Here is a 19,341-nt window from a genome sequence, read left to right on the forward strand (position 1 = left end):
TGTGTATAAGAGACAGGTGTAGAAGCAAGGAAACACTGCCCCACCTGATTTCCACAGCACATGAGGATGGTGACAAAATACACTGCAACCCAGGACAAACCGCTTAGTGGGCTTTTGTTCGTTCTTGTTCACCGGATGAGGCTGATGGTGCATCCTAAACAGTATATGTCTGTAAAAGCAGTGGACTGAAAACTGGAGCTTTACCATCAATACTGCTATCCCCTGATGACCTGCAATACACTATGATACATCTGTGGGTGGTGGTGTCCTCATTCCATTAAGAAGAAACACAAGCTATTGCTTATCTTCCAAAATTGCAGCCAAACATTGAACACACAGTCTCTTGCTCTCTCCCTCCCTATATGTCAGTCCCTTTCCCCCATTTTATTTATTTTATTTCCACTCTCTATTTGCCTTCTTTTAAAATAAACTGTAGATGAATACACTGCTTTTTGTGATATGAACCTGAGACAAAAGAGTAAACCAAAACCAAAACCATACAATGGTATAGATTTTTCAGGTCTTGTATCTGGAAAGACCATATAACACGTTCTTGTTCTGCTACACAAGAGAGTGCAAGTGAAAATTAGCATTTCAGGCAACATCACATTCTCTGTCACTGGTAATTCTGTATTTTTCCTTGAAGTCTGTTTATCTCATTTCACTTTAGATGAAGTAGATAATTGCTCATAATAGCAATAATATGTGCAGTTCCAGATTGTTTCACCTAATTTTTTTCTCTCTTAATTAAAAAGGATAGTTTAAGTCAACATCCAAAAGAGATTCCTTGTCTAATATTACAGACAATAAGAACAAAGGATGAAAATGTTTTTCAACTATTAATTCTTGATATTTCAAATACTTCTGTTATCATTACTGTGTCTTTAATCAATAGAATTTCAACAATGTTGTGATAGCAAGTCAGAAATTAGTTGATAGCAAACTTTGGGCATGGTTAACTGAGCATTCAAATAATGTTTTATCCTCTGTGGCATTAGGGGTATGTACAGCAACACCCTAGCAGAACCTGACAGTAACAGTTTCAGTCAGAGGAAATGGATTTCCTGCATGTGTTGAAAGGAGAGCTTTTCCAAAACAGTTATATCCATAACAAAATTTGGCATTATAGTGCACTAGTATTCCTTTATATTTCCTAAGTACTCCTTGTTTAGACACAAGTTTAATATCTGCTCAATTTTACTTTATGGGATTTATTAAACCTTTCAATATGCCTTGACAGGCAGTTAATGATTCAAGAAAATTCAAATATTTGCTGCTCTGTTTTTATTTCTAGGTTAACAGAATCAAAACTCCAAAGCAGATAGATGAACTCATAGAAATAGAGAGCGATACAGGAACTTGGTACAGGAGGTGTTTTGTTAGAATTCGCACGGAGCTATATGGTGTAAGTGGCAACATCTCTGTTCATTCTGTATTTGTCTTTCTATTAGCCTTCAGAAATGGGATGGATTGATTGAGCTCATGCTGGTGATAGCTATAATGCTACATTTTCCATGTAACTGGGAGATTTGGGAACCATAGTAAGGTTCTGTTTTCCTGACCCAGAAGAGAAGCAGGTGAATCACAGAGGTCGGTCCCAACTTCTGCAGAGGAAAATGCTTCATTGTTGTTCACACAGGTGATGGCTAACATTTACATAACCATATTCCCAAGAACCACAGTATAATATGTACTGGGAATGCGTATCAATATAGTACCTATGGAAAGAGGTGACACATGATGAGATGAAAAATTATCAGCAGGAACTTGAGATGGCCACATTACTTATACAAGTGATGAAGTCATTAATAAACTGTGTAAACAAATGTCAATAAAACCTTTATAAGGCATCATATCTGTATATTTTTAGGCATGTCACATGTTTTACTAGAAAACTACATTGGACGTATTTCAGAGAGTTTGGGACTGTGCTCTGTATCCTTGTTTACTTTTTTTAAAAAACAAAATTTTGCAGTATCTTTGAACAAAAAAAAAAAAAAAAAAAAAAAAGTCAAAAATAGCTTTTCACATCTGTTAAATAGCTGGCATCTTAAAGCTCTCCAGACTTATGATGAAGTGTTTTAAACCAAGGTTTGTCACAAAAATGCTTTGCTTGGAAAAATGGCATTTTCCCTATGAAAAAAAGAATCCAGAAAGTGTCTACTTTTACAGTTATTTGTCAGAAAATGGAGTAGTTAAAGATTGAAATGTTATGATTTGGCCTTGTTACTAAACCAGAGTTAAAGGAGTTGCAGCTTGGTTATCTCACATCCTTGTCATCTCACTGGACTAGCCCCTGGGTCAGAGCACCTTCCTTATTCCATGCTGTATGTTAAAATCTCCTAGAACAAACTGCCTCTTCTCTTGAAAAGGAGGAGATCATCCTGAGATGAGAGACAGAAAGAAAAGAACACCATTCTCAGACATCTCTGCTGACCTGGGGGTAGTCCCAGATTTTCCTCATATAGTTAAAAATACCAATTTCTAGCTGTGGCAGGTTATGATAGATGTAACTCTCAGTGAGTCCCTGTTGTATTATGGAACATAGTTTGTTTAAACTACACTTTAAGAGCAGTGTAATACTGAGAAGTGAGAAGAAAACATTTCTGACAAGATCTCTGATTTATTTGAGATAGTGAAATGAAGCTGCCTAGAGATTAGGAAAGTTTGAGGTGGGGCATGGGTGAATTAACAGACACAGTTCACACAGGTTTATAAAAAATGTGAGCCAGCAAAGGGCGTGCTTACATCTGAAAGATAATCATATCCTGGGCTGCATCAAAAGAAGCGTGGCTAGCAGGTCGAGAGAAGCGATTCTGCCCCTTTACTCCAGTCTCATGAGACCCCACCTGGAGTACTGTGTCCAGCTTTGGAGTCCTCAACACAAGAAAGGCATGGACCTATTGGAGTGGGTCCAGAAAAGGGCCACAAAAATGATCAAGGGTCTGGAGCACCTCCTCTCTGAGGAAAGGCTGAGAGAGTTGGGATTGCTCAGCCCGGGGAAGAGAAGGCTCCAGGTAGACCATATTGCAGCCCGTCAATACTTAAAGGAGTCTGATAAGAAAGATGGGAACAGACATTTTAATAGGGTCCACAGCGATAAGACAAGGGGTAATGGTTTTAAACTAGAAAGGATAGATTCAGTCTACATATAAGGGAGAATTTTTTTACAGTAACGGTGATGAAACACTGGAACATGTTACCCAGAGAGGTGGTAGATGCCTCCTCCCTGGAAACATTCAAAGCCGGGTTGGATGGGGCTCTGAGCAACCTGATAGTGGAAGATGTCCATTCTCATCAAAGGGGGATTTCACTAGATGATCTTTAAAAATCCCTTCTGATCCAAACCATTCTGTTTCTATGACAAGAAGACAGAAAGTCACACAACACATACAACCCGGCTATAGTTGGAGATTAACATTCCTGTATGAGAAGTACAGCTATGACCAGTATCAAAGAGCTGATCTTCTCTCTCTGATGCCCTGACGCAGCAAGAAAATCAGAATGAAAAATCTTCTATAATTTAACAAAATTGTTCAAAATATTATTTAAAATAAATGTATTTCCTAATGATTTACAGATTTGGTTGACGTTTATGAGATGCTTTAACTACCCGGTGAAGGATAATACAATCAAACTTACAGCTGTATGGTTCACTCTGTCTTTTGGGTAAGAGTATTTAAACCATTTTTGACAGACTTGACTGACAGAAGAATCATCTGCATGCATCTTTCTGTCACTATGATTATCCTTTTTATTCAGGAAGATTTTATTCATTTATTGGTTAGTCTGTTCTTGGTTGCAAGTCTGACTCATCAGGAATATGTCCTTCAGAAAACTGGCATCTTCTGGTGTCAGCATCTTTCAGCATTTTTATTTTGTGGAGGATTTTATTATGGTGGAGCAACTGCTCCATCACGTAAGCAGCCAAGGGAGATTTTCAAACAAGTGAGACTGGTGACTGAGCCTTTTCTGTTTTTCACAGCTACTACGGCTTATCTGTCTGGTTTCCTGATGTCATTAAACATCTGCAGTCAGACGAGTATGCGTCCCGAGTGAAACATTTCCACAATGAAGAGGTTTCACATTTTGTCTTCAACTTCACACTGGAAAATCAGATTCACAGCAATGGAGAATACATCAATGACAGGTTTAGAGGTTTCCTAATATCCTGACTTGGATGGAATAAACAAATGCATGTTTTAAAACATGTCCTAATAATCTGTTTCTCCATTAGCTAATGATACATGGGTTTGTTGCTTTTTAATGGGAATTTATTTCTGTTCTTGATTTCTTATGACTCATGGAGAATGGGGAGAAGTGGACCTGTACATACCCTGGCAGTTCATGTGTGAGGATCCCCCATGCAAACCTAGCTTCCTTTTTATCCTGAAAAACAGAGCAAAAAGCCTAAGCTACAATACTTCCTTTCACAGTGGGATTCAAAGGTTTTCAGACCCAACACATGTGGTATATATTGTAGGGGTCTGGGGAAGGACGTACTTTTATCTCTGTTTCTGGTTCTTTTCTTATATTGATAAAAGACACTTCTCTCGAAACACTGAACATTGAGTGATTAGGATCTTATAATGGAAAAATAAAAGCTGAATGTTACTGTAAATCAGTAAAAAGTATGAACAGCTCTGAAATGGGAAGCAACACGTTTGCAATGCCTTTTGTGTTCTTTAACTGAATCCAAACATTTTAAGGCTCTATCCAGACTTTACAGATAACTAGATAACTTAGGGGAAAATTAAACACAGCTGTTCTAGGTATCTGGTTTGTCTTAAGAAACACGCAAAACAACCATGTGAATGGTCTGGAAGTCATGGTGCTAAGTAGTTATTATTTCCATAGGAAAACCAATATCTAAGTAAATAAAAATAATGATTTTGTTAATAGGGGGATGGTGGGGTGGTGGGATGTAATTATTTCTATGAGAACTTGAGTTTTGACACAGTTAAAAGTCTGTGCACTGCAGACAAAAAATAGCAGTTATTTAATTTTTAAACTAATCATAGCTTCCAAGTTCCACGCCTTTTCAGAAGGTAAATGTTCTCCTAAAAACAAAAAAAAACACAGTTACTCTCAGTAGCTGGCATCACTCTCAGCTGAGGTCTTATCGATTTGAACTAGAAATTCTTGTAAAACACTAAATCTATAGTAGCATTCATCTACTCTAAAACATGAAATGACTCTTTCATATGTACAAATCTAACAGCTGAGATTTTAAAAATATTTTCCATAGAAGTATGAATTAATTTTATATTCTTCCTCCACAAACATATCAATACTCCACTTACCCTCAACCTCAGTGTTTCCTTCATGTTCTTTCTTAACTAGAAGATCCATCAATACCTGACTTTTTACTTCTTTACATTTCTACTGGGTTTTAATTCAATCATCACACCACCAATTTTAATATAGTCACATTTCCTGGCCAAAAGTAAAAAGTGCATCAGAAGAATGTAGGACATGTAGTCTGTCGTTTCTGTTTCAAAAGACTAATATATTTGCTAAATTTTCTTTGTCCTTCTCTAGAATCAGACTACATTTTAAAATGGAAAGTGTTATATGAAAAATGATAATAACTTGACACTGAATGGCAGCCTAATTTTCATTGGAGTCTGTCACAAATGAGAAATGATACAGTAACTAAAACTAATGGGTTGAAAACACCATTCTTCTGACCAATACACAAAGAGAATTCATTAGCTAATGTCTTTTCCTGTGACAAACACAATTAGCTTCTGCTCTCTTTTCTCATAAAGAAGTGATTCTAACAACTTTATTGGCAACAAAGTTTATTTCCTACTATTTTCTAGCTAGCATATTTTGCACGTTCTTATTCCTACTATTATTCTTGTAATAAGAAAAATACTGAGCTAGTTGCACCAGGTTGAATTAGAGCAGCCAGGTCTGAGTTTGGAGGGATTTGCCATTTTAAGAGTTCTTACTGCTGTATAATAATTAAAGCACTGTTTTTCAAACTGTTGTTACTTTGGGTGAAGTCTGCCAGCAAAACTGCCCATTTTTAATTGTAACTTTTTACACACCTCCATGTAAAATAAATTATAATGGTTTTATACATCTGTCTTTTTTTTTTTTTTTTTTTTAATTAGCAAATGATGTTATTTGGTAGAATTGTACTAAAGAGGTTTGTAGCATTGTTTTAGTCTAGTAACATAGAGGTTAAATGTTACTGCTGGTAATACACTTTGTCACTGACTTTTTCTATGAATGACTTGATTAACAGTCATGTTCAAAGACCTAGGAGTTAAATGAGAGTCAGTAGGATGGAGGATGTTCAGAAATAAGAAAAGCTACTGACAATTTGTTTATATCTGTTTTATGTCCACAGTAATACAGTTGCATCCACAGACACAGAAGCAACACACATACTTCCAGTTAGATAGCTAGCTGTATAACTAGCAATGTAATGTTAAACCATTTTGCAAAACTGGTTTTTAACACCTGGACCAGTATGTTTTGCATTTGAGCCTGACACAGTGCCTAGTGTGTTCATCTGGAGAAATAAAGGTTCTTTAAAAAACTCTTTCTCTCCAACTTGTTGGTAATATCAGGTGCTTGTTTGTTCCAGGAGACTGAGTTTCTGGAGCACGATCTCCCATTTCTGACTGTAATGTCAAATTACAAGTAATAGTGATTTTACAAGGCTACTTGTATTTTACAAGGCAATTTTACAATGTCATGACATTGGGTTTTGTTGATGATTAAAGACAAGTAATAGCAAAAATATTATCAAATAAATTGTATTACCAGCCATGGGTATGTGAAGCTCTTTATCATATTAATTATTTTTCTGAATGATAATATTTGAGAATCAGCTAATCATTAATTAAGTTTCCAGAATGCCTTTAAGAAAACATTGTTACCAGGGTTGAAGGTTTTTTTAGACATGTATAGCTGCATCAGCTTGACTTGTTGCTCTTTCTAACCTGTGAAGGAAGACTGACAGAAATTATTTGTATTGGGCAGGTTTATTATGATGAAGTTTAAATCAGTAATCTTTGAAGATTCACTTTTTAAGAACTGTGTGTTTGAAGACATTACTTCACTGAACACATACTTCAGGAACTGTACTTTCATTAATACCACCTTCTACAACACAGGTATTATGAGAAAGAAGCACTCATCATCCATTGTTCAGCTGCATGTCTTCATCTTATGTTTATAATTTCTGGATTTCTAATAAGGCATACAAGAAGTTCTCTTGTAGGGAATAAAAAGCTATAAAAAACAACAGACCTCTGTAATGTTATAACAAAAACATTAAAGGATCACACCCATGCTAGAGATACTACAGATCTAATATTGACTCAGATAATAAATATCTCTTTGATTTTAATCATCTCTAAAGACATTCAGTCTGGAGAGGAGAAATTATATTTACTGCTTTACTGGTAGCTTTAACTAGAGTAAATTTATTTAGTTTAAATACAACTGATTCATTGCACTTGCTGTGGCATGGGAATCTGAGTTCAGGATTCAAACTACCTAATCTATAATTATTCCTACACTCTTAAATATTGTAACAAAAATATGAATGTGTATTTTCATATGTTTTAACAGAAGACTGGGGGGTTGTTCAGTTTAATAAAACATAACTGAAAGTAGAACATGGCCAACTAAACTTGTTGGAAAGATGGGGCACTAATTACAGCTTTCCCATAACTCCAGCAATTTAGCAATATTAACAATATCATATCATATTAGCAATAGAATTAGGTTTCAGAGAAAGCAATGTCCAGCTTTCTTTGCATGGAAGGAAGATATCCTTTATTCAATGTTGTAAGGCTGACAGAAGGAACAGAAAGAAAGTAGAAATATAGGAAGAGATCTCTGAAATGGTATTGGAATAAGAATGGCCTGAACGATAGCATGTAGTAACTCATCCATGTTTAAGCTGAAGATCATGATATCTTCTCAGAAATTAAAATTAGTATAATCTGAATTGTGTAGGAATGGTTCACTTTAAAAAAGTCAAACCAAACTGGCCATGATGGCAGTCTCATCTGAAAGGCTGTCTGGTGTGGAACTAGAAGGTCTGATACTGAGCAAGACCGAGTGATAGAAACTTGCAGATACCCAGTGCTTTTTATGCAAGACTGGTGCTGAAAGACCTTAACCAAGTACAGTCCAAGCAGAGCTGAAATATAGTAATATAATTTGCCTAATTTCAGGCCTTAGTTGCTTTTTTTCATGAGCCTTGAATATTTTTCTATTAAGATAAAAAGGGATCAAAATTAACAGCAATAACCAGTCCCATTTTATGAAGCAGTGAAAACTCCAAGCTGTCATTAAATTTGCCTAAACTTGAAATGCTTTTAATCAAAAGCTGCACATGGAGTTGGCTGTTAGCTGAAATGTTGCTTTTTCTTCTTTCCACAGATCTTGAGCAATATAAATTTGTTGACAGCGAATTGATAAATTGCACATTTTTCCACATCAGGACAGGATGCCAGATTTCTTTTGATGATGACTACAGTGCCTACTGGATTTACTTTGTTAATTTCCTGGGAACTTTGGCAGTGTTACCAGGGAATATTGTGTCCGCTCTCCTGATGGATAGAATTGGACGATTAACAATGCTAGGTAAGGGGCTTCATTTTGAAACAGGGAACACCATCAAAACCTAAAGCTCTCCTGATAAAATAACATGCTCTTTTTAAAGAATTTGGTTCAAAGTGATGTAAAACATTTCTTCTGCAAATACTTAGTTTATGCAGCATTGTAAGTGCCATTTTAAAAAGCCACCAGTTTAGAAACTCTAGGAACAAATGGTTCTGTAACTAGTTCTGCTATGCCACATTATCAGTCATTGCTCTTCCACGCTGATTTTACAAGACCATTATTTAGTCATTTGAGATGAGATTTTGGAGAGTATTGACTGTTGACTTGTCTTTGTTCAAGCTGAAAGGAAAGCAAGATGTGCTCAGGTGACCCTCAGCTGGTGGAGCAACTCCTTGGAAGGGTCAGCTGCTGTCCTTTGCCTGTTACCTATTTTGGAAAGTAACATGGTGGAAAGATATCTCCTGCAGATTATCTGCAATTACAAATCTGTTTTCAGTTTATCTAACTAATATGATAGTTCATTGTATTCATTGTCTAGGATAATGTCTCTATATAAATGAAATTCCCACTTAGTGTTTTTATTGCTACAATATATCAATGAATTTCATGTATTTGCAGAAGATGATGAACAAGGAAGAATGGGGGGTAGTTTTTCCTCAGGCAGCTTGCTTGGGGAGTTCAGAGAGGGTTCCAGCTTAATATTTTATGATATATACTAATATTTGAGGAGTTACATTTTTTTCCTATGACCCCCTTACAATGTTTGCCTGACCTTACCAGCAGAGAATGTCTCTTAATTTTTTAACTCAAATATATGGGTACCTGGCATTTAGCCAAGGTCAAACCACCGCACTCAGTTATTTAACTGCACTATGTGTATGGGAACATTACACAAAATAAATAAAAATAATTCTTTAAATACAGCTCCACTTCATGTTTGTTTCACCTGTCACACACCTAGGTGGTTCCATGGTTCTCTCTGGCATCAGCTGTTTTTTCCTGTGGTTTGGGACCAGTGAATCCATGATGATAGGTATGCTGTGCCTCTACAATGGCCTCACCATCTCGGCATGGAATTCTCTAGATGTCATTACTGTGGAGCTGTATCCTACAGACAGAAGGTATGTGCAGATACAGCTCTCCTAACCTCACTGACACTATTTGTATGAGCAGAAATGGTAAATAGAAATGGTTATGTATGACCTTTACACAGGTAGTGATGTTTTGAGTGGGCCAAACAAATACTTTGTCTTACAAACAGCAAAGGGAAAAAATGAGATTTTTTGAGCTATTTGGTATGTATTTTGCATCAAATATCACCTAATCACGAAAATACCACAAATATAGTTTAGTATGAAAGATGGTCTAACTGCTATTGTAATGTAAAACACAGATAATGAGTATTATTTCTGAAAACAGTAATGGAATATTTCCAGGTTTCCCCTAGTGCAACTATCTATGAAGGCAGTAGGTAGTCCAGAACAGCAATATAGCTTCATTTGTCAGTTAGCTGTGAAATGGTAGAGATGATAATAAAAATCACTATCTGGAACTGAACAGCATTTTCTGGAAGAAATTTGGGCTTAAACCATACAGAGCTGTTAATTAGTCTGCAACAAATTTGTATGCAGGGTCACTAGAAGTATATATACTCAGCCTTAAGAGGATACAAAAATGTCTTGGACTTCTGACCTTTCAGGGTTCCTGCCAAAAAGCTCAGGACAATTTTCATGTCCTGCAAGTATTGATGCTAGATGACATGGGATGGCTTTTTTTTCAGATACAGGGTACATTTTAATGCCGATCTTATGTCAGTTAGTGAACCGAAGGAAGAAAACTTGAGTCATACAGTGTTGTATGTCAAGTGTAAAAATGTAAAAGCTGTATTTTCTTGAATAGACTGGGATGTTTCTCCCCAGGGACAGTGTGTCCTTTCTCTGTCACATTATTATCCCTATTTCCTCCCTAGAAGTTTCAAAGATCGTGAAAGGTATTTCCAGTTTATATATGCATGATGCCTTGCTGACAAATCTAAGTTTTTGGACAGAGGGGCAACTGACTTTAGTATTGTCCATCATGAGAGGAAAGCTGTAGACTGCCTTCTCTGTTCTTTTTCATTGTCACTTTAAAATTATATGCTTCTTCACACAAGAAATTGATGTCCACTGTTGTGGTTGTATCAAATATTCAAATAATCATACTAGGCTACTTTGGAATCCAAAGCACTAAGCTCTTATACTAAGTGCTAGTGTATTTATTACACCTCAGGAAATTGCTCTCCTGGCAAGAATTATTCCTTTAACCAAACTATGATATAATTATAATTAATCTCTGTTAGAAATATCTTTTTTGCATTCCTAAATGTAGCAGCCACAAATATCTTCTTAAGAAGTAAAGAAAAATAACTGGAAAAGCCATTTATGTTAATGGAAACAAAAATATTCATCATCACTAGGAATGATAAAAATAATCTAACATATCTATTCTAGGGCATCTGTACTTGTAGCTAGTAGTTGTTTTTAATAGTTTCTGCTAACTTTGAGATTATAGCAAATTCTTCCTTATTTTTCTTTTTAAAAAAGCTTATGTGTGCAGTAATAGCTGTCTGGTATTTCACCTCAGAAATTTACTTGCAACTGAGTTGTTGGGGTTTCTATCTACTCAGATAGAAAACTTGTCACTTTGTATTATTCATATAAAAAGGCTCATAGGACAAATCTACCTGTACCAGGAAAGACATTGATATATACTGTAGATTAGATTTTTTCTAAAAATTTCCAAAAGTGTTGGAATCATCACTGTCAGGTTGGCTATAAGGAAATGACTAATTCTAGAAGTTACTTGCAGGACATGTTTTTTTTAGACTGGGGCAAAGCTTCATGTTTCATAGAACTATTTGAAAATTAGTAACTACAGTGACTTAACCTGCTTCCCAGAAATCTTACTCTTCTATTTAGCTATAGTTCTATTTCTAACTGTAGCTAAAACCAGCTACAGTTTACAGCCACCATTGCCTACCTCTGATGGTCCTGTCTTTCCTTGTAATACTTCTTTGATCTCCACAACTTGCCAGAGTTTGCTGGGAATTTCCAGCTTCTGCAAGTAGCTGTAGGGCTGAACAGTCTTTCCAGACATATACGGTACATGCAGCTCCCTGATCTGGGTTTGGATATGAGGTCCTTCATACTTAAGATGATGCCCTCTTTCACTACTAAGCTGCATCCAGAGTGAATCTGCTCCTGAAGCTGGCTTCCAGTTTCCCCTCAAAAGGCAATCTAGGCACAACAACTTTGCTCATTCTGTCACTGGTTTAGCATTCAAATATATACTCAGTGAAATGACCACAAACCAGCAGCAAAGTGCAGCTGTAGGTTGGACTGAAAGCAAAGTGTGTGGAAGGAGGCCAGTTCACACTACCATACACAGGAGACTAGGCTGGGTAGCCTCCTTTTCCTTCTGCACAACTCCTCTTGGAGACCAGCCAGTTGCCAAACCATTGGGGCTTTGCCAGTATTGTGCAGCATAATACAAAAGGTGTTTCATAAATCGTACTCAAGGTTATTTGGGGATCATATTGGCCAGATAGGGGTGTGGCAAACAATTTGGACATATGCAGCATGTATGATACACAGCAAACATTTTAGTTTCCTGTTCATCAGCTGTCCACAGGGCAGAGTTAAGGTTGCTTCAAAATCTTAGGAGATTTGGATTCTGTATGCATTTACACTCATCTACATATTTACGTTTTCATTTACTAGTGCCTGCATTTGTGGTAATTAAGTATTTTGTCCTATATTCTTGATGAGTACTTTCAGATTTTATACCATTTTAGCGTAACATTTGCCTGTACGTTCTTTATAAAATCTCAGCTGATTTGCACAACTGCTAAAATAAGAGATGTTAGAGGCTGTATAGATTTCAAATGCTTCTCAGGTAGATGATGAAGTTGTGTTAAAAGGTGAAGTTATGCTACTAATGCTAGTCATAGGCAGGTTCCTGTCTTCCAGACAACACATGGTGGTAACAATCATTTGATAACGTTAACTTATTTTTTTTACTTTTCAATACACGAATTTTATAGGATGCTTGTCATGACTAGCTATAAACTAGCTGATTTCCAATAAGCAAGTTAACCCAGCTCCACAATGTAAAGAACTTGTATTAATTCATCTTTTGTGTCATTTTTTTCTCTTGCCTTTTGCCTTAACTTCTTAATGGCCTGTGCTATTCTGGACTAGTCAACAGGTTCTGAAAAGTCTTTGGTTGGTCATGACGCTCTTGAAGGCCAAACCAAACTATTCCATAACCTTGGAAACTCTTTTCTAAAGGAAAGTTATTAATGTCTTGCAAACATTTTTGGGCACTCCTAGAGTGCTTTTCCATATACTGCTTTGAAAGGAGGTGATGTCAAAATTGAGGCACAGAAGAAAAAGATATTGTTAAAAACAACTTTAATATTGTCCATCAGAAAAGGAAAACTGTAGTCGGGTATGTGTGGTATCAACAATCCAATCACTGAGCTTGTTAGGAGAGGGAATGGGCTGAAAGCATAACTTCCACTGCAGCTGTAAGTGCTCAGCACTTCAGCAACACAAACCTGAAGGTGCTAAACTACAGCCCAGAAAATGTGAAATGCATACTTAATGATCACTTAGTTAGCTTTAAGTGACTCGCTCACATCATACATGAATTCTGTGGCAGGGGTAGGGATTGTATCCTTTCTCCTGACAGCACACAACTACCTTAACCAAGAGACTGCTTTCTCGTCTTGCAGTCCCCAGCCTTACTCACAGTGCATCTTACTTCTGCAGCAGATGAGGGAAACCAAGTTTTCTTCACCACATTTATGTCTTACCCTCAAGCTCTCTTTATTCTGTACACTGGCAGAGTGATGTGGAAAAAAAAATTGTGTGATGAGGTAATTATGGCTTGTGTTGTAATGTGTGTGCCTGAGGGGCTTGCAATAACATTGCTGTTTCCTAGTTCTGCCTGTAATATATGTATGAATGGAAGAGAGTTAAAATTCTATGAAGAAGTAATATTTTGAGATTTTTATGACTTTAAAATGGAATTGTTCTCATAAATGAGAAATATCTTCTTGTGAATTAACTTGGGAAGCATCAACTTTATGAGCCAAGACTCTTGTCAAGGAGTGGATACAACAAATAACCCAAACCTAAACAAAAAGCAGAATAGAAATAGGTCATCTCCCACAGAGTAAATCAAGGTCAGATTGTATCAGATAACCAACAATTCATCAGTTTTACTACAGCTGCCAGACATCTGGGTTTGAATTTTGGCCAGGAATATTTAGAATTCAAGGTGTGCTATGAAATGAAGTCATCCTGTTTTGCCTTTTTTTAATACCTCTGAAGTAAGTGCATAAGGGTGTGATCATAATGAACAAGTAAGTTGCCTATCTTCAGTTCATTATATTTATCTTTTTTCTCTTTTCCTGAGCCCTGAGAATCTATCCTAGAATAATAACCATTATTCACAGGGTGTCTTAAGTCCAAATTCGTATAGTTGTGGCTGCCAAAAAATGTTTTCTCTTCTTTTGAATCATAACAGCAGTCATCGACTTACAGTAGAGTTCCTGACAGCTATTTTCTACTTTTCTGCTGCCATCCTGTGGATGCAGTTCATCTGCATTTTGCTGAAATTTCATGTTAATGTTTTGAGACATGACATGCTGAACCTATGCAATGCCTTGGGCAGTAATCCAAGGCAGGAAAGTAAATTTCACAGTTTTACTTGCACACTGAGTGCTGTAATTGGCCAGGCTATGATATGGATCTTTGTATTAATTTTTAAAAATATCTTAAAATATCTCGACATTAGAAAATTGTCCATAGCACATTCAAGAACTCTGTTTTAATAGACTTTGCATATCATTGACACCCACAAAAGTGATATTCAGAGTTTTTTGAAACTTTCTGGATAGAGTCAGCACTAGCCCTGTCATGAAAGTTATCAAATATCTGTGCTACACATTCAATAACATTCCACTGCAGGACAATTAAGTTTTCAGGTACTCTATCAGCAATGGAAAAGTGGACTTGAAGTATTTTATATAGGAATATAAGCACCTGGTCTAAGAAGAGCATATGTGGCAAAAAGGAAACAAGCTCTTTTAATCTAAAGGGTTGGATAATCCCTCTATTTTTAAATGTTTGGACTCTTGCCATTTTTTAGTGGGGTTTCAGTGAAAGGAAGTTAAGAGTTTTTCTTTTCACAGCTTTCTCAGCAATTGAAGTAAACTACACTGGGGAAAATTCCTTTTACCTAACATCCAGCTTTCTTTCATACCTGAGAGTTTTATAAGACTTCTGCATTTTTCTCCTATCAATACTAAAATCTGTAACTTTTTTTTAAAAAAAAAAAAAAAAAAAAAAGCAAACCCAAATTAATTCACCAGCATAATTTTACTGATGTGCCTGAAGGATTTAATTACATTCTCTAGCTGGACAAGGGATTCTTGCAACTGAACTCTCTTGGCTAGTAATAAGGATTGATCATCAAATCAAAGAGACGTTTTTGTGCCAATGCTTCACCCAGAGCTGATCAGCCTAGCAGAAATTGGTGTATATAGGCTTGGATTTTTTTGTTTCATTCATTCATGACTTTGAGATGACACACATCTTTGATCATCATTTGCAGACTTTCTGTACACTCCCACTTTCCTGAAACACTGTAGCAGAGACTGCAAGAGAAGACTGCTCATCTATGCATGTGAATTGCAGCATATTTATTGCCTGGCTATTTTTACTCCCCTGGATTCAGTAGAATTAATTATAAAGGCATGAATTAATACAGATTCCAGCTGTTTTGAATTACAAACACTATTCTATGAAAGATGTTTAAAAAACAACAAGTTTGAATTTGCTATTCCTAGAGCTCAACAGTTTGCTTAATGACTTCATTCTGACTATTAGTACACAACAAATTCACTTTCAGATACAATATTAAAATTGAAGGATGTGAAGGCAGAAGGTTGAATAGTGACAGTGCTTGTCAGGCACAGTTCACAACATTTTACTTAAGCCTGTAAAATTCTTACTTTTCCTGCCAATAATGTGCACATTTTAGGTGAGAGGACACATCTGAAAACTGCTTAAAATTAAAAGATTGAACTGCTCAGTTGTTCATTTTGTATCATCAGGACAGCCAAGGGCAATAAAAATGGGCTTACTTTGTCTTATTCTCTTTGTTTATAATTTGATAACAATAAGATTAGACTAATAATGACCCCTTACAACTGAAAAATTTGAATAAGTCCATTTTACTAAACAGAACTGTTTTTTCAGTGTCAACAAATTACCTTCATTTTGCTCAGATATAAGTGATATTGTATTATAAAATTACTTTAAACCTTAATTAAGGTAATCTTGGGTATATAACCTATAATAGATCTAAAGCACAGTGGCAGCCCTGAATGTGCTATCTGTAGAGACCAGCACATGAGAAGAAATGGCCCATATTGCTCAGAAAATTATATTCAGACTCCTGTTATAACTAGTTGATATAAGCAAATAGCATCTGTGAAACAGCTTACCTTTATAAAGCAGTATAAAATAACACATTATAAAACATCCCCATATGTTTTGTGCTATTGCCTTTCCAAAGATTTCCTGCCTCTATCTATTCAGATTTGCCTTAGGTAGATCTATGTATTCTTTGGGGAGTTCTGGTATTTCTCTGAATATATGGAGGCAGGACTAAGTTGTCTATACTCTTTACGTGAACACTGTTTTATTCCTGTTGATGTTATTTGGGGGCAAGTTTGGTTTTACATCAGCACTGGCAGTTGAAGAAATTATATTTACATGTTCAGACACAGATCACAGCCAGTCATCACCATAACATTACAAATACTTTTTTGTGCATAAATGAGTTTGAAATTAGAACAGTTCTGATTCTTTTCCTCTCTTTCTTTCCCTGACTTGTTCAGAATAGCTGCAACCTGTTATTATCCTATCACATAAACTCTGTTTTCCAGACTGACTGTGTTGTCTTTAACCTCTTCCTACCTATTTGTCATAAAATCTATTTTACCACAGTCTTACCTCTTCATGCTCCTTCTTCCTCCCTGCACTCTTGTTGACCCTAGAAGATCACATAATCACAGAATCATCTGTATTGGAAGGGGCCTTGAAGATCATCCAGTCCAGCCATTAACCTAACACTGACAGTTCCCAACTACACCATATCCATCAGCACTATGTCAGCCTGACTCTTAAATACCTCCAGGGATGGGGACTCTACTACCTCCCTGGGCAGCCCGTTCCAACTCCTAACAACCCTTTCTGGAAAGAAATGCTTCCTAATATCCAGTCTAAACCTTCCCTGGTGCAATTTGTGGACATTCCCTCTTGTCCTATCGCTTGTTACTTGGTTCAAGAGACTCATCCCCAGCTCTCTGCACCCTCCTGTCAGGGAGCTGTAGAGGGCGATGAGGTCTCCCCTCAGCCTCCTCTTCTCCAGACTAAACACCCCCAGTTCCCTCAGCCGCTCCCCGTACGACCTGTGCTCCAGACCCTGCACCAGCTTTGTTGCCCTTCTCTGGACACGCTCGAGTCATTCAATGTCCTTTTTGGAGTGAGGGGCCCAAAACTGAACACAGGAATCGAGGTGCGGCCTCAGCAGTGCTGAGTACAGGGGTCAGATCCCTTCCCTGTCCCTGCTGGCCACGCTATTGCTGGCACAAGCCAGGATGCCATTGGCCTTCTTGGCCCCCTGGGCACACTGCTGGCTCCTGTTCAGCCAGCTGTCAATCAACCCCCCCAGGTCCCTCTCTGACTGGCAGCTCTCCAGCCACTCCTCCCCAAGCCTGTAGCGCTGCTGGGGGTTGTTGTGGCCCAAGGGCAGCCCCCGGCATTTGGCCTTATTGAGACTCCTTCAGTTGGGCTCAGCCCATGGCTCCAGCCTGTCCAGGTTTCTGAATGTGTCAGTCTGGACCTCCTGCCCTCTCGGAAGCCTCTCCCTATTCTGGGTCATCTTCCTCCAGATATTCTGGGCTTTATCTGCGCATGTAGTACAGATGTTTCTGTGGTAGAGGTTTGATCTTCTTCCCATAGACCCTGAAATATTACTCCAGTAGGGTGATTCTTTTCTGCTTCCTTCAGTGCATCTCCCACTCCTCCTCTGGACCAATTTCTCCAGAAGTCGTCCTTAAAATGGGCAAAGTTTAGCTTGCTAATTCCTCCTCTGGAGAAGGTATTTACAAGGAGCTGCTGCAAATGTTTCTTTGTGAGAAAGTTTCACAAGCAACACTTCCAAACTTTCCTCATCTGCTGCTCTCAGCAGCGTGCTCTCTGTCAGCCCTCACTGGTCTGCAGTGTTAGACAGCAGAGCATGTCTCTTTCAAGATGTTTATCTCCAGGATGTACATGTTTGTCTTTTCTTGGCACTAAGTATTATGTAAAAAGTACTGAAGATTTAATCACATTTATTAAAAACAAGCAAGTAAAGGCTTTGAATATTCAAGAGGCATATCTGTATCTCTCCTGCTTGGGTTTTTTCAGTTTCTCTGGGTAGTTTCTGCTCTGCTATCAGAATGACCTGTCTCTCCTTCCTTAGATATCACTGATATTTATTGTCATGCAATGTCTGGATGGGTGCCATGATTTACACAAAAAGAATTTATGATTACTTCAGACAAAATAATAATTACTTTGCTAATTCTCAGGTATTTTAAACAGAGCAAAACACTTCTGATTGCAAAACATACATCACCAAAATATTTATTATTATTATTATTGTTGTTGTTGTTGTTGTTGTTGTTGTTATTAATAATCACCCATCAAAAGAGACTAATTTGTGTCTTGTCCTGGGGTCAGAAAAGGCATATAATATACAGAGCTGGCATTGGAACAGTAAATATCAACTCTTCTGATTTTACTTCTGTAATGTTTAAAGCAAGAGGGTTGACATTGATCTGCAACCATGGACAAATGAGTATTTAACATTAATGAAAAAAAACCTTTTCAAAGGACAAATGTATATTTAACATTAATGGAAAAAAACTTTTTCAAAGGTATATTAATTAGTCTGTTCCATGTCTTATTTCTGTTCTGCAAACATCCTTTTAGCTGATTTAAGATTTTGACAGCAAAAGTACCATTACTTCAAATTAACACATTTCTGAATCTTGTTCAGATTCTGGAATTGACTCTGGGTTAACTAGAGTTCTACTGCTTAGACCAAACTAGAGCAATTTAGAACTACACCAGAAGGATCTAGAGCCACCATCCTTTTGGTGCAGGGTCCCTGAATATGCTAGAACTGGTGCAATTCTGAAGCACAGCATGTCAAATACAGTCCAGGAATGGACAGTGCTGAGAACCCTATATCCTGGCCAACTGTGCTAGACAGAATATTCTACCTCTGCCCCAGTATAAGACTTGGATGTATGACACCAAAGGACCTGACTGATAGACACTACTGAGACCCAGATTTGCAGAAGAGCAGAGAAGATGAGCGAATGACACTCTGGACTGTGGCCATGTCCACCATTTGCTTTGGGCAGAAGATCTCTTCCCCCTTGATACCATGGTTTGCTGTCTTCAGAATTCAAAAAACTGTTCTGTGAAGAACATTCAGAAATCATATCCTTGCTCTCAGCTGGGATCAAGTCTACTTACTTCAAGTTGATTGTCTGGGCTGCTCTTTAAGAGCTCCTGTAGAATTTTCTTCAATTTACTTCCTAGGAATTCAGGTTACATCTAAAAAAAGGACTTCTTCCTT

The 19,341-nt window shown here is 37.2% G+C and overlaps 1 protein-coding gene across 1 annotated transcript in view; it reads left to right on the forward strand.

Moving 5' to 3' along the window:
• Positions 1–19,341, forward strand: part of SV2C (synaptic vesicle glycoprotein 2C) — a 104,966-nt gene that overhangs the window by 74,884 nt on the left and 10,741 nt on the right. Inside the window, exons 6-11 of the mRNA XM_026865611.1 lie at positions 1,295–1,405; positions 3,581–3,669; positions 3,986–4,150; positions 7,000–7,133; positions 8,413–8,616; positions 9,557–9,716. Coding sequence (XP_026721412.1) covers positions 1,295–1,405; positions 3,581–3,669; positions 3,986–4,150; positions 7,000–7,133; positions 8,413–8,616; positions 9,557–9,716 — 863 coding nt within the window. The remainder of the gene's footprint in view (positions 1–1,294; positions 1,406–3,580; positions 3,670–3,985; positions 4,151–6,999; positions 7,134–8,412; positions 8,617–9,556; positions 9,717–19,341) is intronic.

Source organism: Athene cunicularia (genome assembly GCF_003259725.1).
Source record: "Athene cunicularia isolate RWA chromosome Z unlocalized genomic scaffold, athCun1 chrZ_part1, whole genome shotgun sequence".
Lineage (NCBI taxonomy): Eukaryota > Metazoa > Chordata > Aves > Strigiformes > Strigidae > Athene > Athene cunicularia.